This window comes from Marmota flaviventris, chromosome 12 (genome assembly GCF_047511675.1).
Source record: "Marmota flaviventris isolate mMarFla1 chromosome 12, mMarFla1.hap1, whole genome shotgun sequence".
Lineage (NCBI taxonomy): Eukaryota > Metazoa > Chordata > Mammalia > Rodentia > Sciuridae > Marmota > Marmota flaviventris.
Genome location: NC_092509.1, coordinates 72,139,053 through 72,165,204, shown reverse-complemented (window position 1 = coordinate 72,165,204; position 26,152 = coordinate 72,139,053). Strand labels below are relative to the sequence as shown.

Sequence of the window (26,152 nt, the reverse complement as noted above, 5' to 3'; positions counted from 1 at the left end):
CCTCTCCTTTCTTCCCCACTCCAGCCTCTTGAACTCCAATTAGAAGTAGTCAGTGGCCAAGAATGGACAACAATAGCAGTCTGGTAGTTGTATTATAACATCTACAGTGTGGCAGGTTGTTCAGCAAAACTCAAGACTTAGAGGAAAAAAAATGTTTTACTCTGGTTATCCTGTGGTCTCAAACAGGCCCGCACACTGCTGTGTATCTGGGTTCTGGGTTTTGTTTTTTTTTTTTTTTTTTGGTACCAGGGATTGAACCCAGGGGCACTTAACTGCTTAGCCACAGCCCCAGTCCTTTTCATTTTTTGAAATACAGTCTAAGTTGCTGAGGCTGGCTTTGAACTTGCAATCCTCCTGTCTCAGTCTCCCAAGGGGCTAGGATTACAGGTGTGCACAACCACACCCAGTTTGCTTTTCCATCTTTGTTTCTTTAGGCATTTTGCAGTACTGGGGATTGAACCCAGGGCCTCTTGCATGTGCTCTAACACTGAGCTACAGTCCCAGCTCCTATATTTAGGTTGTTATTAAAACATAGTAAAATCCACCCCTTTTAAGTGTACAGTTTTATTTATTTTTTTTGGAAATTGTATACAACATGCAAATACCACGCAATTGAGACGGAATGGTTCCTTCACCTTAAAGTTTTTCATCCTCCTTTGCCCGAGGTCAGGTTTGAGACAATAGATTTAGTTACACAGTCTTCTCTAACATTGACTCTCGGGGTGATTTTAGGAAAGTCACTTCACCTCTCTGGATGTGTTTCTGCTTTTTTCAAAAGAAGAATGAGAGGAAAGATTGTTTCCAAGGGGCTCTGATAATACTCTCAGAAAATTCAGGGGTGAGGATGGAAACCTCACCTCTGAAGCTGGGTTCTTCATGTAAAAGCACACGTGTGCATTAGACAAAGTCAGGTTTTTCATCTCATCTCTTGCTAGTGGGTAACCTTTTCATGCTTACATCAATTTCCTCATCTGCACATCAGGCTTATTAACAAGACTGTGACGATGAAGTAAGATGTGACAGCAACCTTAAAAGTTGGTAGTTTTAACATAGTACAATATTAAAGTCACTGCATTCAACCGTTTCTGCTACTACCCATTTACTCTGGCTGCTTCCCACAACCAACACAGAAGCACAAAGCAAATTCCCAGCCTCTACCCAGACCTATTATCCACCCCAGGAAGTCCCTAGGCCTGCGTAGTCAAAGTTCTGCGGTTCAGAGAACGCAACCAGCTCGCGTGCACACTCTTCCAAAGAACGTCGGCAGAGGGCGGGATCTGGACCCGGAAGTTCTAGCGCCGGTCTTACAAGCGCGACGTAAGGCGGATCTGCTTTATGGCACCGTGCTTCCGCCGTAAAGCGCCGTGGGCGAGCCCACATGCTTGTGTTGATGTGACAATTTCCTGGTGAAAACTTGACTGAGGCGGGAGAAATGGGCAAACGCGGGAGCAGGAGCCAGAGCCAGCTACTCAGTAACCTGACGAAAAAACAGAAGAAGCATCTGAGAGATTTCGGCGAGGAGCATCCCTTCTATGACAGGTCCGGAGGAGCTTGCCTGGGGCCAGCTCTGCTGTCGTCTGTCCCCGGTGTGAGCCGGCATTTCCCAGATTGGGTCCGCAGGTCCCAGGATTAGCTGTTCGGTCCTTTTCCCACACTTCCCCGGCTCCCCCAGTGTTCGGCTGGGGAGGATTCTGGAGGCATCACTCTGGGAGACAGGGGTCTTCACGCGTCTTCTAGTTTTTGTTGAGTCCGAAACTAGACTGAACGACACACTCATTCTGTGTGGGCAGAGCTCTTCTAAGGTGTATGTTTAAATAATTGGTTGGGGCCTTTGACAGTATTCACATATCCAATTACCGTAAGGGAGCAGCTGTATCGGTGATTGTGGGTCCTCTGGAAATGCCCGGATAGGTTGTCTTAGGGCTTATCGACCACGTTGGGCTGCTTTATCTGTAGTTAGAAATATATTCTAATTAAGAAACTTGCTTGGAAAAGGTGAACCTCGAGGCTTTTTTCTGCTAAGTTGTATCCTTTTGGTGAGAGCCAGTTACTATGTGACTCGTTTTTGACATGTCATGTCATTAAACTTCTCATTTGCCAGTTACAGGTTTGTCATAGTCTTGTAATTCTTGTCCAAGTGAGTATGCAGTTTTTACAATTTTTTTTTTTTTTTTTTTAGTGCAAATTGAATCCAGGGACATTTTTACCACAGGCACTTTTTCCACTGAACTGCATCCCCAGGCCCTTTTAAATTTTTTGAGAAGGAGTTTTGCAAAGTTGCTCAAGGCCTCACTAAATTGCTGAGGCAGACCTTGAACTTGTGATCCTCCTGTATAAGCCTCCTGAGTGGCTGGATTACAAGCATGAGCTACCACATTGGGTTATAATGTACTTTTGATAGTATTCTGTCCTTTTCATTTAAAATTATAAGACATTTTTGTAATTATTACAAACTAGTAGAGTTTAACATTCCCTGTTTCTTCTCAGGGTTTCTGGAAAGGAAGCCAAACCACAGATTTGTCAACTGGTAATGCTTTATACCTTCTTTATAATAGTTAGTTCTTTAAGATTTTATATATATATATATGGTTTTATTACATTTCTGTTCTCTTCAGTTAAGATGTAAGCTACTATTTTAGTAATATTGCTTAGTTTTTTTAATGTAAATGACCGTAAAAATTCTATTGTGATAATTTGTACAGAAGCCAGAATTTGAGACTGTCCCTTGATGATAGCCTGTTAGACCCTGGTAAAGAAGTTTATCAGAGGGTGTTTTAATGCATTCTTTTTTGCTTAGCATAAAAGAAGTTACAAATAGAGTGCAAATGAACAATGTTCCTTTATTACAACAAACTCAAAGATACTACATTTTTTGTTGTTTTATAATTTTCCTATTGGTCCTTTTAACATGTAGACTAATATCTGGGACATAAATTCAGTCTCATTATAAACTATAGTTCCATGGGGGTTGTTTGTTTGCTTATTGTCTTACTGGGGATTGAACCCAGGGTCCTATTCATGCTAGGCAAGCACTCTATCACTGACTGCATCCCTGGCCCTTTTAATTTTATATTTAACATAGAGTCTCCCCAGCCCAAGCTGTCTTCAAATGTATGATCTCCTGCCTCAGTCTCCTGAGGAACTGAGATTAAAGGTGTCTGCCATCATGCCTAAGTTCTGTTTTTTAAAAGTCAGTTTTCTAACCATGTGGAGCATTAGTGTTCAGAGAATAGAAGAGCTTATAAACTCCAAGCTAGTTTTCCTGTCTTAAGTAAATTTGGCACTGAGCTTGGTTGAATAGATGAAATTGCATAGAAGTGGCAAAGTTTGTTTTCATTTAAGGAAGTCTGAACCTGTTGGCTTGATAATAGTCTTAGGGTGATCATGAGAAAAATACAGTTTTTGTTCTTAAAGTTCCCATTTTCCTTTTAGTCGGAGAGTTCAGATGGTTCAAATTCAGAAAGTGAGTCAGAAAGTGAACCAGAACAAGTTTCTGGGTACCACAAACTACTCGCTTCATTAAAGAATGTTTCTGAGGAAGAAGTTGAAGAAGAAGAGGAGGAAGAAGAGGAGGAAGACAGTGTTGTAGATGATGCAGAAATGAACAATGAAAGTGCTGATGATGATGTCAGTGTGGAAGAAGAAACTGCAACAGCATCTACTAAGATGCAGGAGAGTAAGTGTTTTGGTGTTGACTCGTTATCTTTGCCAGATGGTGCAGATTGGGCACAGTTCCCTCCTGTATGGAGTAAGTTGGGCATGAGCAGAGATTTAATCTTGTGGGGTTTGACTATATATTGAGAATCTGATGGAAACCCAGAGCTCCCTTGCCAGAAAAATGCAGAAATATCATTTTGCTACTATTTCAGGGCCTTTGTCATGCAATTGAAACATTCCCTGACACCAAGGAAGAACATAATTTTTTATTATGACCTCTCAGTTTTTTGAATAGATTACTGTTCCTTCCTTAGGGAGGTCAAATTTGATGAAAGGTAGACAAAAATGCCCAAAAATTTTCAAGCATAAGATGTTGAAGAGATACAGAGTGGTTGTACCATTGTATACTGACAGGATAAATTAGGGAAGACTTAAGGGAAGAACTGGAATTGAAATCCCAAAGGGACTCCATCTCACTCAGGCTTTTTTTTTTTTTAATTCTGGGAGTTGAACCCAAGGATACTTTACCACTGAGCTACATCCACAGTCTTCTTCTTTTTTTTTTTTTCTTTTTCTTTCTTTCTTTTTTTTTTTTGGAGACAGGATTTCACCAAGTTGTCCAGGCTAGCCTCAAATTTGCCATCCTCCTGCCTCAACCTCCTCAGTTTCTGGGATTGTAAGTGTGTACCACTGCCTGACATCACTCAGACTTCTCAGTGACTTTTTTCTTTAACTTTAAAATCAGTTTCATTAGGGGTGTGTTTTACATACAGAAAAATGTGCCAAATTTAAATGAGTTTTGATGAGTGAATAAATATTGCCATCACAAATCAAGATACGGAATATTTCGATTACCTCCAAAAAGTTCCATTTTGTCTTTTTGTCATCAGTTTCCCACCTTTGACATCAGGCAGCCAGTGGCCTGATACCTTTCACTATAGATTATTTTTATCTGTTTTAGAAATTTGTATAAATTGGATCTCGCACTCTGAACCCTTTCCTGTCCGTCTTTTGCTGCTCACATTACTGTGATGCATTCATGTTCACATCTTACTTGTTCATTCCTTTTTGGTGCTGGAGCAGTATTTCATTCTTGAATATATCCAGGTGACTTCACATCTTACTATCTTAATGCCGACTTTTTCCTGTACTTTAAGGTGTCACATATCATTGTTAGTATTCTAACTAATCAACTTTACTGGGATAAAAATTTATTACCTGAGATTTAGAGTTTATGGAGTTTTAGTTTGGATTTTTTGTTTGTTGGTTTTTATGAATTTTTTTCCTTTTAATGAAACATAAAGCATATCTACTATGAAATTTTAAGAGGGTAGAGTATGGTTACCCTCTATCTTTACCACCCATAAATAAGCACCTTTAATATTGTATCTAGAACTTTTCAGACCATGTTTTTTGTTGTTTGTTTGGGCTTTTTTGGTATTGGGGATTGAACTCAGGGGCACTCAACCACTGAGCCATATCCCAAGCCCTATTTTGTATTTTTTTTTTTTTTTTAGAGACAGGGTCTCACCATTGCTGAGGCTGGCTTTGAACTTGCAATCCTCCTATCTCAGCCTCCTGAGCTGCTGGGATTAAAGGCATGTGCCACCACGCCCGGCAAGACAGTGTTTTTATTGATATGTGTATGAGTTCAAGTATGTACTTATATCTGTATGTATATGTACAGTGGTCTCATACATATTTATAACTTATTTTTTTCTTTGATAATTTGCTATAGGCTTTTTCCTATGTCTGTAATGTAACTGGATTCACTTTAACTTGTAACTATCGTGCTCAGTTGTAAATGATATGTGGTAATTTATTTAACATTCCATTTATAGACATGTCATTTTTTTCCTAGTTATTTCTTACCATAATTAGTGCTGCTTTGAAAAGCCTTTCATGTACTTTTTGGTGTACCATTTCAGAGTAATTTCCTAGAACTGGAAATCAGAGTTCTCAGAGAAACAGAATTAATCAGATGTGTTTATATAGAAAGAGATATATTTTAAGGAGTTTGGCTCATGTGGTCATGAGGCAAATGCAGAATATCTGATAGAGGATGCTGACAGGCTTGAGACTCAGGAGGGAGAGAGTTGCAGTTCAGCTCCAAAGGCAGTCAGGAGATTCAGGAAGAGCCTTTGTTGGAGTTAAAATTTAAAGGCAGTTTACTAAAAAAAGTTTCCCTCTTGATTATAGGATATCGACCCTTTCTTTTGTTCTATTCAGGCCTTCCTTCAACAGTTTGGATAAGGCCAAGTCATCCAGAGTGTACCAATTTAAGTGTAAATTTCATCTAAAACACCTTTACAGAAATATCCCAAGTAATGTTTAACCAGATATCTAAGCATTGAGGCCCAGCTAAGTTGACCAAATTAAACATTATACCAGGTCAACAATCAGGCTTAATTTTGAAATCTATGTCTTCCACCTAAAAGTACAGAATAGCAGTGAACATCAATGTTGATATAAGCTAAAGAATTTATATTTTTCAACAAAAGTATTATTATATTTATGAGTAAATAATATAATAAAATATTTTTCAAAATTACAGATGTGACCTTATCTGTTGACCCCGAGGGACAAGATGGGAAAGAACCACCTGGCACATCAGACATATCCCCAGAGGAGTTCACAGATGCCAAACATGAGTCACTGTTCAGCCTGGAAACCAATTTTCTGGAAGAGGAAAGTGGAGACAACTGTTCCCCGAAAGTATCACAAGGTCAGAGCACAGCATGTATTGTTGGAATTCACCAGGTGCTTGGTGGGTGGGGTTAGACACTAATACATGCTTTGTCTCCTTATACTGGAACTAGCAATAATAAAAACATATAATTTAGTGGTTAAATCTAGAGCTGGGAAAAATTACTTCTCAAGATATTTTGTGTTTTTCAGTAGTTGGTGTTGGGGCATAGAGATGTTTAAGAGCGTGAACAGCTTAAGAATGGTAGTAGGGAAGGCCAATTCCCCAGGCCTCACATTTCTGGATTTAGGATTAGAGAAATACTACTGATTTTCTTCCCAAGCAGGAAAAAAAGAAAAAATAAAATGAGAAAGTACTTCCCATTTTTCTTTCTATACCTTACTTATTCTTCCTGGTAGCACTAAATTTTCAGATTTGTGAGACCCAGAAGTGGCCAGTTTGGATGGTCCTTTTTACCAAGGAGGACCTCTAAAACTTAAACTCCTTTTTGTCTCGCTCATCTTCCTCAGTTTCTTAATTATTTCTGTGTCCAATCAGCATTCAGTTGAACAGGATATTCTGTGAAGGCTTAGGCAAGTCTCTCTCAACAGGTCTTTTTTCAGTCTGTGCCTGGGTGAGCCAAATTAGGTTGGTGTCATTCTGTGTTCTGACTGCCTTTCCTACTCCTAGTGCCCTTCCTCAATCTAGCTTTACCATTAACTGAAATTTTACCCCTCATTTGCTCATTTAGTTGTGTTTGCCATTATGCAAGAGAAGGAAAAATAACAGGTAGAATTTATAGAATTTTAGCACAAACTCCAAACATTCTAAACCAACAAAATTTAGAAACCCTGGAGGAAACATTAGGAAACCTAACTGTCCTAAAGTTTTTCTGGATACTTTTATTAGCACATAGAATTCTTACGTAGTATTGTTCACTATTATCTTAGGCATTTAATACAAGTTGTATTTTATTTGAAGTTTTCTCATTTGGATCCTTAAATGAGTCATTTAACTTTTAATGTTCCTTTTTTGGGAGGTTGGGGGTGTTTAGGAATTGAACCCAGGGGTGCTTAACCACTAAACCACATACCCAGACCTTTTTATTTTTTGAGACAGTGTCTTACTAAGTTTCTCATGGCCTCACTAAGTTTCTGAAGCTGGCTTCAAACTTGTTTCAGCCTCCCAGTTGCTGGGATTACAGGCACATGCCACTACACCTGGCTAAATGTTTCATTTCTTTCTTTTTTTATTTTTATTTTTTTATTTTTTATATTGTTGGTTGTTCAAAACATTACATAGTTCTTGATATATCATCTTTCACACTTTGCTTCAATCTTTCTTTTTTTAAAGAGAGAGAGAGAGAATTTTTTTAATATTTATTTTTTAGTTTTCGGTGGACACAACATCTTTATTTTATTTTTATGTGGTGCTGAGGATCGAACCCAGTGCCCTGCGCATGCCAGGTGAGCACGTTACCACTTGAGCCACATCCCCAGCCCTAAATGTTTCATTTCTTAATGAGCAGACTGGGAGAGAAGGTTGTGTAGTCAGCACTTCAAAGAACTAAAGATTATTCAAAATGTAGTACTATCATTTGTATCATTTGCTCATTTTAGTTGAATTAGGTAGAGCTTTTATGTGTATTTCAATATAAGATCAATCTGACATGGAACCTTCCTTCAGGGATCTTGTTCTCTACTAAATGCACATAACATGTATTGGGAGAGGTGAGGTGTGCGGTAGGGGACTTGAGTGGAGAGAGGGATGACTGTCAGTAGTGAACCTAGGACAGCCACTTAGTGGAGCCAATACTTTGTGAGCCCTTGGGAAATATTTATTTTGAGTCAAGGTAATATTGTATTGATACTTTTTAAAAAATTTTTTAAGTTGTTAATGGATCTTTATTTTATTTATTTGTATGTGGTGCTGAGACTCAAACCCAGTGCCTCATGCATGCTAGGTAAGCACTCTACCACTGAGCCACAACCCCAGCCCCGCACTGATACTTTTTGAATATAAAAAATATAAGGTGAAGGAGAGGCTAGAATTCTTAGTTAAAGGAAGGAAAAATACAGAGACAAAAGAATTTTAGGGCCAAATAGAAATTACTAAAGAAGCAGGTTGGAGGTATAGACTATAATGCTCTTATTTTGGGCCAGAAAGTTTCTTCAAAGGTTTTTGAGTTGGAAATAATATGATTAAAGAACCTCTTTAGGAGATAAACCTCTCAGGAACTCTTAGGCTCTGGATGGGGATAGGGGATGGGGAAAGCAGCTGGAAAAAGGTATGAGTGGGCAGCATGAAAATCAGCATAGGGGAAGCCCAGAAAACCCCTGCCATTTGTGTTAAAGGTATCAATATTCTTTATTCTGAATTAGATCCATTTGTACAACATGTGAACAAAGAACTGAAAGAAAAAGAAATTCAGGCTGTTGCCACAAATCCCAAAACTACCCATCAGCTAAAAGTAAGTGTTGTTTGGTAATCCCAGTCATGAAAGAAGAAAACTCTAAATAAAACAGAGGTCTTTGATTTAGAGGGTTCCTAGAATATATGGTATATACCAAATAGTACATGGTTTGTTAGGGAAGCAGGACATTGGAAGGCTGGAACAGCCTAGGGGGACACAGGTATAGCTAGAAGAAGCACTGGGAAGTGGGAGTGGGAATACGGTATAATACAATGATATGAAAGAGATGCCTTGGAGACAGGTGCTCCAGGATTTAGACCAGAATCTGCAAGGAGGGTTGTCACATATCCTATGGCAACTTAATCTTCCTCTTTCCACTTTACTGATCTCAGGTTAGAGGGAGAGAGTGATGCTACCCAAAAATAAAGTAATTTAGTTTACTGAGTAATAATAGTAGATATAAGCTGAATGCCCCTTATCTGAAATGTTTGGGACAGGCGTATTTCAGATTTTGGACTTTTTCAGATTTGGAAATATTTGCATAGACATTACCAATTGATATCTCTAATGAGAAAATCTGAAGTCCAAAATATTCCAAAATTTGAAACTTTTTTTTTTAACTTTAAAAAAAAAATTGTTCTAATTAGCTATACATGACAGTGGAATGCATTTTGACATATTGTACACAAATGGAACACAACTTGTCATTCCTCTGGTTGTACATGGTGCAGAGTCACTCCAGTAATGTGCTCATACATATATATAGGGTAATAATATCTGTCTCATTCTGCTATCTTTCCCATCCCCACAGCCCCACCCCTCCCCTCACTCCCCTCTACACAAACCAAAGTTCTTTTATTCTTCCCTACCCCACCTCCCACCCCCAACTATGGATCAGCATCTACTTGTCAGAGAAAACATTCTGCTTTTGATTTGGGAGGATTGGCTTATTTCATTTAGCATGATATTCTTTAGTTCCATTCATTTACCTGCAAATGCCATAATTCCATTCTTATTTAAGGCTGAGTAATATTTCTTTGTGTATATGTACCACATTTTCTTTATCCATTCATCTGTTGAAGGGCCTCTAGGTTGGTTCCATAGTTTAGCTATTGTGAATTGGGCTGCTGTAAACATTGATGTGGCTGTGTCACTGCAGTATGCTGATTTTAAATCCTTTGAGTATAAACCGAAGAGTGGGATAGCTGGGTCAAATGGTGGTTCCATTCCAACTTTTCTGAGGTATCTCCATACTGCTTTCTATAGTGATTGCACCAATTTGCAGTCCCACCAGCAATGTATGAGTGTACCTTTTCCCCCACATTCTTGCCAACACTTATTCCTTGTACTCTTGATAATTGCCATTCTGACTGGAGTGAGATAAAATCTTACAATAGTTTTGATTTGCATTTCTCTAATTTGCTAGAGATGATAAACATTTTCTCACGTTTGTTGATTGATTATATTTCTTCTGTGAAGTATCTGTTCTGTTCCTTAGCCCATTTATTGATTGGGTTATTTGTTTTTTTGGTGTTAAGTTTTTTGAGTTCTTTATATCTTGGAAATTGGTACTCTGCGATGCATGTGGTAAGGAATTTTTTCCCATTCTGTAGGTTCTCTCATCACATTATTGATTACTTCCTTTGCTGAGAAGCTTTTTAGTTTGAATCCATCCCATTTACTGATTTTTGATTTTACTTCTTACCCTTTAGGAGACTTGTTAAGGAAGTCAGGTCCTAGGCCAACATGATGAAGATTTGGACCTACTTTTTCTTCTATTAGGCACAGGGTCTCTGTTCTAGTGTCTAAGTCTTTGATCCATTTTGAGTTTATTTTTGTGCAGGGTGAGAGATCAAAATTTGAAACTTTTTAAAGATTTGAATTTTGTAGCATTTCAGATTTTTGGAGTAGGGATGCTCATCTTATACCCCTATTTTTCCCTTGTTTGAGATATCTGGGATCGTTCACAAGTAAATTGTTCACATGTTGGGCAGAGTTTATTTTGTTTTTACCACTGATATTGTTCATGAGAGTTGTTTATCCTCTTTTTAATACAAGTTTTTATTGAGGTTTTAATTAAAGCTACACATGCAGGTATAAGAAGTCATGCAGAGACCTATTGTGCCCTTTACTCAGCTTCCCCCAATGTTATTATCTGTCAGAACTACAGTATCACAATAAGGAAATTGGCATTGATGCCATCTATGTATCTTATTCAGATTTCTCCAGTTGTACTCCTGTTCAGCTCTGTATGTTTAGATCTATACAGTTTTGTCATTGTGGGATCCTGTAGCTACTATCACAGTCAAAGTGCAGAACGTTCATAACATCGTGGGTGGGTTCTTGTTGCTCTCTTATAACCACATCTACCTCCCTTTGCACTCTGCATTCCTGTCCACTGGTAACCACTAATCTGATCTCCATTTCTGTAATTTTGTTGTTTCAAAAATGTTAAATGGAATCATGCTGTAGTAATCTATTTTTAGACCAGCAAGTTTGCTGCATGTCCCACAAAATTATATTCCTTTTAGGATTCTAACAGGTATATCTCAAATAAAAGACAAAAAAAAAAAAAGAAAGAAAACATCGTTTTGTTTTCAAATAAATTTGGAAGACTCTGGGTTAAACAACTTAGAGTTCTTGTTTTAAGACTTTCCATAACCTTAAGGATCTAATGTACATTGTGAATCTTGAAGGGAATTAGATTTTGTGATATTTACCAAAGTTATTTGACCACAGAGCCCCTTTTTTGACTCTTCCCCAAATGTGTTCCACAGAACAGTATGGGAAACCCTGGTAGAGTAAAGAGTTCAGATTTGAAGTCAGAAGCCTTGAGCACTAGCCCTCTGTTTCATTCCCTGTTGTGTAAACTTTGTATGGATTCTACTATCTGTGTGTGAGCCTCAACATTTCTTACACTGTAATATGAGTATTATTGTATCTCTTCTGTGGGGGGTTGTGTGAGGATTGAATGAGATGATCTATAAATACTGAAAGTTCTTGGTATATTATAAAGTACTTACTAAATGCCAAGTGTTATTATTGATTTCTAACTTAGTTCTTGATCTGTCTTTCCCCTAGTGGCCCATCCTGGGTCAGATTGTCTTTTCATCCAAGTTTCAGAAGTTGGAAACATTTAAGCCTCCAAAGGATATTGACTTAAAGTCCCTTCATCTCCAGAAGCCTTTGGAATCCACTTGGACCAAAACCAACAGCCAGTTCTTATCTGGACCTCCAAAATCAAATAGTTCCTTCACTCCCCTCCAGAAAGAGCTCTTCTTAATTATGAATTCTTACCGGGACCTATTCTACCCAGAAAGGACTGCCCTGAAGAATGGGGAAGAAATCCGTCACGTATACTGCCTGCATGTGATAAATCATGTCCTTAAAGCCAATGCCCAGGTGCTTGGCAACAATAGCAGACGCCGAAGCCAGAAACTTGGGGTGGGTGATGATGATGACTTCAGGGACCAAGGGCTAACGAGGCCCAAGGTGAGTGACAATAGGAAATTTTGCCCTTAAAGAGGAAGCTTCAAGGTACTGTCATATAGGTGTCTGGCACTTAGCTTGTACTTGAGTGTTTTAATAATTGACTGGAATAATGAATGTACCCCAAAATGAGCATATTAAGTGGGCCAGATAATATCAGAGCAGTGCTATAGACAGCACAGTGGACTATTTCTGACAGTGAAAACTATAAAAAGGGTATAATTCAGGATACTCTTCTGAAAGACAAACCCAGAGCATACACAAAGAACACTACATTATAAATCTCTTCCTTGTGGTTTTTAGAGTTGGATGGGACCTTAATGAACCTTTTACCCAATCCCTGTATAACATAGCTAGGGTCAGAGACCCATATTTAGAGAGGAACTTGTTAAAGAGAACCAGGGAAAGAGTAGCAGAGATGGGATTGGAACTGAGGATTCTTTTCACTCAGCAGCATGAATATGTAGTATTTATAGAGGAACTTGTTAAAGAGAACCAGAGAAAGAGTAGCAGAGATGGGATTGGAATTGAGGATTCTTTTTACTAAGCAGCATGAATATGTAAATCATTGAAAACAAAAATCTGCTTTCACTGCTCTAAAGTTAGTGCTACTTAAAGTTATGACTACATTTATTTATGCTGGTAAGTCTTAAGTTCCATTGGATGTGAGGCTTTAATAGGAAAGGCACTTCTTAATTCTGTCTACACTTTTCATGTTATGGAGCTAAGGCTTTGTCCCCCTCAACCCTTTAGCCTGTGTCTCTCCATATTGAAAAAGGCTTATCTTTTTAGATTTTGCATTGAGCTTAATTGGGTTCTAGGATATTGATACTGATGTGGCTCCTAGAGATTTTTTAGTCAAACTCCCTTGTTTGCTAGCTGGGGAAACCAAATCTGAGCCACTTCCATAGTGTCCCAGCTGGATGATAACTCAGCCCTCTTAATCTTGGTTCATCATTTGTGTACTGAATCACTGCACTCCTTTGACCTACCTGGATGCTGTTCTAGGAAGCTGCCTCAGAGTCTTAAACCTCAGGATTATAAGGTTATCTGTTTGAATTTAGCATTGCATAAAAGAATAAGAAACGGATTACCCATAAAACATATTTATAATTTGGTGAATTGCCTGATTTGACTGGGTTTGCATTCATTAATTATTATATCATTTACAAAAGGATAATTAGAAATTAACCATTTAATAAATGCCTTCTTTGTTCTTAACAGTAACTTTAAGCATTTTTTTCAAAAAGTTTAGAAACCAACTCCTATTTTTCCCATTGAATTATATCAAGAAAAATATATTAGGGAATGTACTAGAAAAGTAATAATGTGTTAATCCTTTTCCTTATCTTCTTTATTTCTTCTCTACATATTACATGTATTTATTCAGCATTTACTTATTGAGTGGTCTCCTGGATAAAAATACTATACTAAGTTCTGGGACAAAGAAAAATGTATAACACTACTCCTTCTCAAAGTCATTGTGTATTTATGTTTTTGAGTTTTTGCTAGTGAATACATCTATTATAGGCATTGTCTTTTTATGCTAAAAGTATTTCTCAAATTCTGTTTGAGGTATGTGTTCCATGGACCCATTGGACTAATGTCCTGTGCTATGGTTACAAAAGATGTTCAGCTTCTAGTACCAAACCATGCCCTATGCAAAGTGGGTGATGTAGATATAGTCAGGGGCCACTGCTGTGTGCAGGCTTTTGTACTCCTCTTCCTCAGCTAGTTCACCTGAGCTATTATTCCTTTCTTTTGTCCCCACCACTGCTGTCATTGCCCTCCCCACACACAGGTACTAATACTGGTGCCATTCCGGGAAGCTGCTTTGCGGGTAGTGCAGCTCTTCATCAGCCTCCTCGAGGGTGACAGCAAGAAGAAAATCATTGTGAGCAACAAAAAGAGGTTTCAGGGAGAATATGGATCAGATCCTGAGGAGAGACCCCCCAACCTGAAGAGGCCTGAGGATTATGAAGCTGTGTTTATGGGCAACATCGATGACCACTTCAGGATTGGTAATTTCTCCTTGTCAAGCCTAGGATACCATGGGACCTAAGCTATAGCTAGAGGCTAGAAAGTTGGAAATTAGTGCTCTCCCAATGGGTCACTGACTCTGCTTTTAATAGAACCAGTGTGCATTAGATATCTTGTTTGCCAGGGCAGGGTGTTGCCTTGACTAATGTGGTAAATGGAGTCTCTGAAGCCACGTGCACATTTATAACAAATGACTCAGTCTACCTGTAGCTGGTAGCACATAGTCAGGGGCTACAAAGGATTCTTAGGGAAGTTGAAAGTGATAGGGGAGGTAGATAGATCTGAGCCGCTGTGCAGAAGGATGGATTTCCATCCTGTCTACTGTGTACAGTATATATCACCCGTCCCTAATAATCTCCTCATGTAATTTAACTCCCACCCAGGTTTTCACTTTCTTTTTTTTTTTTAAACAAGGGATTGAACCCCAGAGCACTTTACCATTGAGCCACATCCCCAGCTCTTTTTTATTTTGAGACAGGAACTTGTGAAGCTGCTTAGGGCTTTGCTATATTGCTGAGGCTGACCTCGAACTTATGATCCTCCTGCCTCAGTCTCCTGAGCCCTGGGATTATAGGCACACACCCAGCATTTTGCTTGTTTTTCATCCAGCTTTCATTTACTTGGTTGATTGTACCTTGATAAAGTTCTTGTGAAAATATGCATTAGTCACGTGTATTCACAAACATTTACTGAGTATCTATAGCATGCCAGGCACCAGTAAGAACCTGGGGATATAGAAATAAAAGTTATGGTTCCTTCTGCCAAGGAAGTCCTGCCTAAAGGGAAAACAAACAATATAGGATAAGAAGTATGCAGTGGGTATTCTGGGACCATTTAAAGCCAACCCTTTCCCTAGATATGGATGGGTGGTTATGTAAGCCATCCTAGCATTGCTGCTATTTCTGTTAAGTTGAAAACTGAGTGAAATTTAGCCTGTTGCAGGGGTAGCGGAGGGGTATAGCAATTGGAATGGAGGAAAATGTTTCAGATAGGAAACTGTCTGTGCAGAGGTATTTGGGTGCCAAAGCCTGAAACAGCCTAGGATTCACACAGGCTTTAGTATATATGCAATGTAAAGTGCAAGGGGATAAGTCATTCTCTCATTTGAAATGTACAGATGTCTAGCAGGCAGTTGGCATGTTGATCTGAAAGGAGGAAATGTGGGCTAGAAATGTGGTTTATGTGAAGGTACTATTAGAATCATGGTTATTGAATATATTTATCAAAAGCTTTATTAGAGTGTGGGTAGAATTGACAGGTGAATCCAGCCAGGGGTCTGTGGAAGAAGCATTTGGATATGGAAAAATGGACAAGGATCAGGGTAGTGATAATCAGAATTAAGTGTTGAAGTTATAAAAACTACTAGAAAGGAAAGTACTATTTCAGGGAAGATATGTTTAGTATGCACATAATTATTCTTGATCAGAAACTCTAAAGAGGGTTCTTTGAACTGGTAACTGAGCACTGTTGGGGACTTCAGCAGGAGTCATTTCCGTGGAGTCCTGAGAATCAGAGGCCAGATGCCAGTGGATTAAGAAGTAAATGGGAGGCTCGAATGAGGAGAAGACTGACTGTCTGGAGAAGTTTGACGGTGGGGGAAAGAAGATGAAAGTGGGAGCTTTCTGAAGGGATTGTAGCCACAGGAGGGGTTATCATCATTGTTATTTGTTAATAATTAAAGCATTTTGAGTCACTCATGGTGGTGTATGCCTATAATCATGAGGCTGAGGCAGGAGGATTGTAAGTTTCAGGCCAGCTTGGGCATCTTAGTAAGACCCTGTTTCAAAAGTGAAAAATAAAAAAGTCTGGGAACATAGCTCAGAGGTAGAACACCCCCAAGTTCAATCTCCAGTACTGCAAAAGAAAAAAGCACTTTGAGCACAAGTATATGATCAGAGGAACAGAGAAATGTGGCAAGTGTAAAAGAGGAGGATGCTTTAAAAGGGCAGAAGGTACTAGCTTGTAAGCGACTAACATGCCAATCTGTACTTGGTTTTGTGTAGGAGTGGCAATACTTCAGAGAAGCATCCGACTCTATGCCCCCTTTTACTCCTCAGACATCCTCATTGCCTCCCCTCTGGGCTTGAGGACTATTATTGGTGGAGAAGGAGAGAAGAAGAGAGATTTTGACTTTTTGTCTTCTATTGAGCTTCTCATCATTGATCAAGCTGACATTTACCTCATGCAGAACTGGGAGCATGTCTTGGTAATGTGGTCATTCACATATAGAGGGACAACATTCTTATTTAGAAAGACAAGAAGTTCGGTGGCTTAAGTCTTAAAAGGTGTAAGTCCAGATCAAAACTCTGTTTGAAGACAGGGAAATACTCCACATTTTCCAGTTTGAGAAAAAGTCTTTTCTTCCTTCTACCCAGAGATGATTCAACAATTAAACTATCTGGAGGGTAAATATTCTTGTCAATATTTTCAAATCTACAGAAAAGACTTCTTCCTTTTAAAGGTCTCTTTCTGCCAGTGGATGGATAGATGCATGTGTGCATGCATAAATAAATAGATGAGAAGCCTCACTAGGAATGTCTTACCTAATAAGTCCTCATTGAGTTTATGCTCATTCTCTTTGGTCTTCAGCGAAGATGGGAAAACATTGCCTAAGATTTCTTAATGTGGGATCTTGTTTTATAGGAAGACTTTATCCCCCTACTCTGTTTATGCTATAATTTTTTGCTCCTCTTCACATACTCTTCAGTGTTGTTGTTTTAGGGTTGAAAAACTGTTCTTTGGGATATCCTTATCATAGAACTGTAGGTTTGGTTATTTAAGGCAGATGGGACTTCACTTTTCCTATAACTCCAGAACTTGCAGCTCACAAGAAGTGAGGGGCCCATAGAAGAGTAATCAGAGTGGCATTTTCAGAAGTTCCTTTTAAGGAATGTTCCTATTCTTAAAGGAATAGATACCATTTTGATCTTTTATGTTTAAAAGTTCAGGAGGTGGCCAGTTTCAACTTAATATTGGGGGTATTTGGCTGATGATGGGTAAGTCACTCATCCTCTATGCCAAAGTTTTCTTGCTGTAATTTGGAAGATAATAGTACATCCTCTATGAGATTAAGAGAGATGATATACTTCTAGACTGCTAAGCTCTGACTAGCAAATAAGTGCTCAGTAGACATTAATGGTAGCATTATCTTTGCTCAAAGCATTTGATGAACCATATGAACTTACTGCCCTTGGACTCTCATGGAGTCGACTTTTCTCGAGTGCGAATGTGGAGCCTCAATAATTGGTCCAAGTACTATCGCCAGACACTGCTGTTTGGAGCCCTGCAGGATGCCCAGATCAACTCAGTGTTCAATAAGTACTGTGTCAATTTACAAGGACAGGTAGGTTCTCTCCATTTTCTCTGGATCTTCATGAAGCACTGTTTATTATTGGATCATACAACAAAAGATGATTTGGTCAACAGGGCATGCCTTACCTCCTAAAGGTTTTGTTAACTGCTGGCAGGTGGCCGTGAGGAATGTTCCACTGACAGGCTCCATTAGCCATGTGCTGGTACAGCTCCCACATGTCTTCCAGAGGATGGAAGCTGAAAACCTAGCTTCAGTGATTGATTCCAGGTAACCCACCCCTCCTTTTGGGCCCTTGGAGGCCACATAGACTTAACTTTGGCTTACAGAGTTAGAATTGGATTCAGTGTTGCTTTTGTGGATTACTGTCTACCAAATTTAATGAGAGAATTAAACTCAATCCTGCAAGTTATCCCATGTCAGCGATTTCCTTGTCAAACCTTTAGAGCTAGAACTGTTTTTCTTTTGTGTAAAATTTTCCTCTTTTTCCTCATTGTATTTAATTACCAGAATGGTGTTTAGCATATGGAAGATGTTCAGTGATTATTTAATGAATGAATGAATGAATGCTATGGTATGGTATATATTTCCTAGAATAATTCTCTGGAAAATAATGGCATTGCATATTTTTTTATGATAAATACTATTGATACTTTTTTAAATGTGCATATCAACGATTATATCCTCATATAATCTCTCTGAGAGGAGGTAAATCATATTGCCCTCTAAAGAACTAATCTCTTAACATGAAATTGTGATTTTCCTGGGGTCACACAGTTAGTGGATACTATTGGATCAACTCTAGACAATTAACTTTGCCTTTTGCCTTTCCAAATCAGGTTTAACTTTTTTGTAAACAAGATTTTGCCTCAGTACCGTGACGCAGTCATGTCACACACACTCATCTATGTCCCGTCCTACTTTGACTTTGTGCGTCTTCGAAATTATTTCAAGAAGGAGGAACTGAACTTCACCCATATCTGCGAGTACACACAGAAATCTGGTATCTCCAGAGCCAGACACTTCTTCCTTAAAGGAGAGAAACAGTTTCTGCTTCTCACAGAACGCTTCCATTTCTACAAAAGGTAAAGTAGTGCCCAGTTTTCACCTCCTTTCTGAAGAAGAGAGGCAGTGCAGATCATAGACTGCTTCCCAGCACAGGGTAGGCTTTGCATTCTTACAGAGAAGCCAAAGGGTTTGGGGGCTGGACAGACTCATCTTGGTAGGTTGGTTGTTTGCTTGGTTTCCTCCCCAAATTGGGCGTTGTTGGAAAGGTTATAGGGACAAGAATGTAACCTGTATGTAAATCTGAAATGCATCTCTGGTTGCACTCTTCAGGAACTACTCAGCTAAATACAGGCAGGGCAGGGACCTGTCACTGCAGCACAGACAGAAGCATTGAGGGCTTTGTAGTCAAGAGAAATATAAGCTGAGCACTGTCTCATGTTCAGAAAGTTGTAGTGATCCTGAGGAGATGTGGATATGGTAACTTCTTCACCTTCCAGAACGGTGGGCCCCTTGGTATTGGAAGGAGGAAAAAAAAGAAAAGGATTTAGAGTTGAATTTTTTAAGGGTTTCAGTGTTTGCTTAGATTCCCCACCAGGTGACAGGTAAAATGTTGCTTGACCTTTTCATTGTTACTATTTTTTAAATTCTAATTAGAGGGCTAGTTAAGCCTTCTGGGACTCTTCAAGATAGTTCAATCTCTTTGTGGCCTCAGAGCTCAGGTATTTTATTGTTTTGCTAAATCTCTCTGCTGACAATAGCAAAGGCTTTTTAAAAATTTCTACTAACAGGGATGGAAACTGCATTATCTTTCTTGTTTCTTTCTGATTTCACAATAACAGCCAATGAATTTAAGTTCTGATCTAATGAATGATGCATTTTCTCAGAGAATCCCAGATGAGCCAGAAGTCTTCTAGGCTTTGGCTTTGGATCACATTAGATGTTGCACCTTTGGCATTGCATGACTTTTATTTTATACTGATGTTACAGTGGTGCTCCCAGCCATGTTCTCTTTTCCAGGATGGTGAGGGAGGAATCCCAGTCGCCCCCTTGGGTGCATCAGGGCTGGCCTGACATGACCTCTTAAGGTAGTCTGCTAAATGGAGAGTTGAAAATTAACTAAATTTCTTATCTGCCATTCTTGGCAGATAAGACTGCTTGGCCAAAGAGTGTTAATGAATGCCTGCTTGTTGGTACCGTTATTTGCTTTGTTCTAATAAGCTATGGTTTCCATTTATGCTGGAAGTTGTTTGGGGCCAGATATATTCACTAGGTGTTAGAAGCTCCTAGCTTTCTATTGCTTGAAAAAAGAAAGATAGCCCTTTAAATGAAGTGGGTGGATTGGAAATCTTCCTAGAATCATTGTCTATAGCAAGTGCTGGGCTAAGGACTGATCTCACATATCTTAGCTACTTTTCAAAGACAGGGAATGGAATCAGAGGAGCCCTTTGTAGACAGGACAGTTTCTTGTCTTACAGTTTATTTACTAGCCTTGTTGCCCCCAAAGTCACCATAAAGACAAATCTCAGTATGTGCCAGTTGTATTTTGCTGTGAACTGACTTAATGGGTATTTCTTGTGCTGAAGATGAATGAAACACAGTAAGGTATTTCAGAGTTCTACGCAGTAATTATCTCAGGGTTTTCAACTATTGAATTTTTTGCTTGAGAGATCACCACACTGATGATGGGTGTTTTGTTCTACAATGCCTTTGTGATTTGGTTTTGTATTTGACCTTAGAAAAAGTGTGCATGTGTGTGCGTGTGCGTGTGTGTGTGTGCATGTGTGCGTGTTGCTAGGGATTGAACTCAAGCCCTCACAAATGCTAGCAAGTGCTCTACCACTGAGCCACATCCCCAGCTCTTGAGGTACATGTAAACTGTGTTATCCAACTCTGAAATTGTTTTATATTCTCTATGACAATTGACAGTGTTAGGAAAATGAGAATTTAATTTAATCCTGAAGATTTTTTTTTCTATAAAGGTGCTGAAACCCCAGATTGGATGGGCATTTGGTCGTGATTGCCCTGCCAAGCATGGTTTACAGGTCTTTTCCTGTGTATTAACAGTGGGTTACCTCAGCAGGGAAGATTCTCAACCAAGGGAAGTTGGAAACTTTGAAGTTGTGATTTACAGAGTTTGGAAAAGCTACTGGAGTACTTCCTGCCCCTATATGAGAATCCCAGGTTATAGAAGTAATAGACTTGGTCTTTCTATGCCATACAAAGGGATCAGCCTTTCAGGTTAATTGTGGTTGCCTCATTAACATTTGGCAGGTAAAGTAGACATCTGAAATGCCCTTGGTTTTAGGTCCTGTCACGTTAGGCTGTATTTGTAGAGGTCACTCGAGATTCAAAGCATTTATGAGGCAGGAGAAAGGTAGATGAAGGGGTCCAGGAAAAGGGATACTCAGGAAGTAAAGAATCAGCACTAACTGCCCCTCGGAAAAGGTCCGGTCACATTGGTCACATTGTCTATTTCCAGGAAATATTTATTCTCTATTGTGGGCAATTTGGGACTAAGAGGTTTTCTTGGATGTGTGGGATTTGCTTTCTTGGTTGTGTTTGTGTGTTTAATATAACACCTAGTGGTTTTCTTTTTCCTAATTACAAGGGTATTGCACAATTGTAAAAACTTGGAAAATCTAGGTTACAAAAGCAAAATGTGATCAACTACAATCTCACTTCCCTGGTAAACATACTGTTTTTTTGGTTAAATTGTTCCTGTTTGGTTTGTTTGTTTATTTTTAATATACAAAATATGTGGGCACACAAATATTTACATTTTTTTAGTACCAAAATTGCAGTCACACTGTATATATTGGGATTCATTTCCTTTATTTTGTGTTTTATGTGCTTATTAAAAAAATTTCAAATATTTTAATATTTGGGAATATATATTTGCAGATGTGGATGTATTTTTTAAGTTAATACACATGATTTTATCACATATCCTTCTTTCCCCCAACTTTTAGTTTGGAAAGATTTCATTTTGTAAGACTAACAGTAAGTGTCTCTAAACCCTTTCACTCAGAACTCACTAGCTGTTATCATTTTATCACACTCTCACATATTCTCTCTCTCTACTTATCTCTTACTTTTTCTTTCTGAAGCATTTAAAAGTAAGTTGTAAGCTGGGTACAGGATGTAGGCTGAGGCAATAGCAGGACACTGTCAAAAAAAAGAGGAAGAATGTTGCAGAAGGCTTCGTGATACTTCTCCCCTAAATATTTCAGTATGTTGCTCCTAAAAATAACAAGATTCTTTCATCTGACTCCAATATCATTATCACATCACTTAATGTTACTTTAGTATCATCTAATACATGATCTGTTATTTGAATCTTCCTAGTTGTCTCCAAAGTAATCTCTGTATTTTTTTCTAATTTAGCAACTCTTTTTTAATTCTAATTTGTTATACATGAGAGCAGAATGCATTTCAATTCATAGTACACATGTAGAGCACAATTGTTCATTCCTCTGATTGTACACAATGTAGCATCACACCATTCGTGTCTTCATACATGTACTTAGGGTAATGATGTCCATCTCATTCCACCATTTTTCCTACCCCATGCCCCCCTCTTTCTCTTCCCTCCCCTTTGCCCTATCCTCCCCGCCACATACAATCCAGGATCCAGTTAAATATCATATATTCATTCAACTTGTTTTTTTGTCTACTTTAGTCTTAACTAGGGGCAGTCTGGCTCCCCAGGAACATTTGGCAGTATCTGGAGATTTTTCAGTTGTTAGAACTGGAGGTTGAGTTGAGACCAGGGATGCTGCCTAAACATCCTACAGTGCACAAGACAACCCCACAGCAAAGAATTTGTGTCTCAGATGTCAGTAATGTTGAAGTTGAGAAATTGTCTTGCTATATTTATTTTTATAACACAATTTTTGGAGAGTCCAATCCAGTTTCCTATAGAACATCCCATAATCTGAATTTATCTAATTGTTTCTTTTGTATTAGATCAGCGTTTCCCAAGGTTTGCTATATTACAATTCCCAGGTTACATCCCATTACTGATTAAATCACAATGTCTGAGGATGGGTGCCAAACATAAATCTGAAGACAAAAATGCCAAGTGATTTCAGTGTGTATCAATTTGGGGACTGCTATTTTAGCTCAAACTTTTTTGGGGAAAGAATTCTACACAAGAGATATTGTGTACTTCATACCTCGACTTATAAAGAGGCACATGTTAGTGCCATTCCAACTGCATGTTGAAAATATTCCAAGAAAAAATTGCATCTGCACTGAACTTGTACAGACTGTTCCTTGGCATTGTTCCCTAAGCAATAGAGTGTAACAGCTTCTTACACAGCATTTACATTGTATTAAGTATTATAAGTAATCTAGGGATTATTTAAAGTACACAGGAGGCATAGGTTATATGCAAATACTATGCCATTTTATATAAGAGACTTGAGCATGTGTGGATTTTGGTATCTGAGAGGGGGTCCTAAAACCAAGCTTATCCAGATACCTCAGGATGACTTTATATACAAGAATGCCAAGAACATGTATATGCATGTATTTTGATGGTATACTTACCTAGTTGTTTCCTTAGGATAGATTTTGAAAGGAAAATTTAGTACAAAGATAGTACACAAGTAAAAATTTGGTGTTCATTACTATTTATTTGCAAGTTCTCATCTTCTCTATATTTTCTGCCCCCACCAAAAACTAAATTTACACACAAAAAATAAATTTTATTCTATTGGCCTATTTCTGTAAAACCCCATAGGATTTCCAGTGGCTTTATAGTCAAAGTAAAACTTCATTTTTTAAATAAAGTCTTTTTTTAGTTGTAGATGGACACAATATCTTTATTTATTTTTTCTAATGTGGTACTGAGGATCAAACCCGGTGCCTTACATGTGCAAGGCAGGTGCTTTATCACTGAGCCACAGCCACAGCCCCCAAACTTTATTGTTTTAATATCTTTTTCTTGCTCTTTCATGTTTTCTGTAATTTTCAATTAAATATGGAGCCTGAGGTAATAATACTTAAAAGTGTGGTGTACTCATCACTAGGCCATTAGCGTTGGTGTGTACTGCCAGTGTACTCTGGATTTGATGGTTACCATGGTGATTTTCTGTACACCTCGGTCTTCAGACTCCTCCAGCAGACAAAAGGCTTAGTTTGGGGTCTGGAGTGCTGCAGGGTTTCTGTCAGTATCTTCTTGATCTCTCAGGTGTCATCAAGCCCTGTACTCCTGTGCCAGAGGAAGACCTGTCTCTGCACTCTTGCCCTTCACCCAGGCTCCTACTGGCACTGCCTGCAAGGCATGAAGCAGCAGTTTACTGGTTCTCCTGGTCCTCCTCAGATTTAGCATGTCATGTTCATTCCAGACTTCACAGGCATGGCACCAGACCTCCACACTCTATTTTGTATCTCTAAAGTGGTGGGAAGAAGTATCTAGTTACTTTCTCCAGTATTGGGAAAAAAACAAAAACAAAAACCTTCTTTATGGAAAGGTGATGTTGAAAGGTGAACCATATAATAGATCACAATTATAATTGGGAAGAAGAGAATCTCCAGAGAGATTAGAATGAGCTGTGAGATAAAAAGAGTAGGAAAACTTAGGAATAAAATAAAATTCTCAAGGTAATATAACATCATCAAGTGTGAGACAGTCTTAACAGGAAAAATCAGAACTCTGTCAGTGTATAAACTCTTTTGTTATGGAGTCTCAGAGGGAACATTTGACCTTGACTCGAACCATACCGTGAGTCCCTAGGGTCTACACCCCCCACCACCACTGAGCAGCACTGTGCAGCAGGGAAAGAGGTGGAAATGTGTAAGCTGTTAAAACTAATTGCTTTCTCATGATGCCTAATGGGTCCTCAGGCAGGATCCTGTAAATGGATGAAGTTGGGACATCTGCCATGGAGCTAACATGTCTACAGGATGACAGGAATAGACTAATGGGAATGCATTTACAATTTGTACAGTGTATGTACTGGGTCTGACCTCATCTCCATTAAAGCAAATCACATTTTTCCTGATTATAATAAGGGTAATATTAAATTGTAAAGGTTTAATTTTCTGTGACAGATTTTTTGTGTGTGTGTGGGGCAGGTACCAGGGATTGAACCCAGTGGCACTTAATCACTGAGCCACATCCCAGCCCATTTTATTTTTTATTTTGAGACAGGGTCTCACTGAGTTACTCAGGACCTCACTAAGTTGCTGGGGCTGACTTTGAGCCTGTAATTCTCCTGCCTCAGCTTCCCTAGCTGTTCTGTGACAAATTTTTTTAATCCTGGTCTACTTTCTTCACCCCACCGCAACCTGTGTAGAATAGCCTCAAGAAATGCAAATTTATATTATCTTTCTCTTAAACCAAATAGAATAAGCTTTGCTCTGCTTTGTGCTGTTGTCTATCCCCTCTAACATCAAGCAGCAAGAGTGAACTATGCCCATGTAAAGCTCTGAGTTAGCTTTTCTGTGAATTGTTTCTCCATAGACAGAGCTTCTGTCTTTTCCATTCTTATAGGTATACAATAAAAGGTATCAGGAACTTGATATTCTATGAACTGCCAACGTATCCTCACTTCTACAGTGAAATCTGTAATATGCTGAAAGCCACCAGCAGAGGAGAAGAAGCCACATGGACCTGTACTGTCCTCTATTCCAAATATGATGCCCAGAGGTTAGCTGCTGTGGTTGGTGTGGAGCGAGCAGCACAGATGCTACAATCCAAGAAGAATGTTCACCTCTTTATCACTGGAGAAAAATGAAAATTGATTGGACAGAGCATGGTATTTGGCATGATGCACTGATGCTGTGCCAGTGGCACCCATTTCTGATTACTTCTGCAGGGGAGGAATTGATAAGAAGGAAGGAGCACAAAGCAGCATCAGCCTTATCTGGTACTTCTTTCTTTTCAGGCCATGTGTTCCTGAAAGGCTAAATGCCAACCGAATTTTGGTAGCCTTTGGAGGTCAAGATGGATCTAGAAAGACTAAAAAACTCACAAATTGAAACTTTCATTTGTGAATCTTTTTGTTATAAGCCATGAATTCTTCTATTATGATTTTTATCTCTAATTTATTATACTTGGTAAATTCAGATTTGCCTGTTTGACACTTTCTTAAAGGAAAGCATACATGTAAAGAAAGCATTGCTTGTGAAGATTTGTTGAGAAAGTGGAATACTTCTTGCTGTTGCATGTCATCTTAATTTTAGATGGCACAGATTTTGTAAAACATATTTTCCCCAGCCAAACTTTTTAAAAATGTTATAAATATTCTACTTTAATCCAACCTAGAAAAGTACATTCACTCACTGATCTTTTTGTAACTCATAATGGTAAATGTTTTAATTTAGTTTAAAATATACATTAAAAATCTCATTATATAAAGATAACAATTCCTACTCTGTCTTAAGAAATTATTTTGTTGGAACTCAAGGTTGAAATATCCATCTTTGACACCAGTGTCTTGACATTTTTTGAGTTGTATCACGTAAAAAGAAAAAGGAAATTGTACTTTTTAAAAAAAAAAAATTTTTTTTTGGTTTGTTTTGGGTTTGTTGTTGTTTGTTT

General features: G+C 38.6%; 1 protein-coding gene across 1 annotated transcript; it reads left to right on the top strand.

Annotated features, from left to right (window-relative positions):
- Nucleotides 1-1,341: 1,341 nt before the first annotated feature.
- On the top strand, nt 1,342-25,977 carry Utp25 (UTP25 small subunit processome component). The gene is made up of 12 exons (XM_027934796.2): nt 1,342-1,539; nt 2,488-2,527; nt 3,433-3,676; nt 6,212-6,382; nt 8,725-8,813; nt 11,838-12,248; nt 14,047-14,266; nt 16,289-16,491; nt 17,446-17,628; nt 17,753-17,865; nt 18,435-18,680; nt 25,103-25,977. The coding sequence occupies exons 1-12, from the start codon at nt 1,433-1,435 to the stop codon at nt 25,344-25,346; spliced, it is 2,271 nt and encodes a 756-aa protein (XP_027790597.2). The 5' UTR covers nt 1,342-1,432; the 3' UTR covers nt 25,347-25,977.
- Nucleotides 25,978-26,152: the final 175 nt, after the last annotated feature.

Bases quoted from the DNA above. Each gene is read 5' to 3' on its own strand.
- Utp25 (XM_027934796.2), top strand. From the start codon at position 1,433: ATGGGCAAACGCGGGAGCAGGAGCCAGAGCCAGCTACTCAGTAACCTG. The intron at 12,249-14,046 runs GTGAGTGACAAT...CCCCACACACAG, and splicing joins AAGGGCTAACGAGGCCCAAG to GTACTAATACTGGTGCCATT. The intron at 18,681-25,102 runs GTAAAGTAGTGC...CCATTCTTATAG, and splicing joins CGCTTCCATTTCTACAAAAG to GTATACAATAAAAGGTATCA.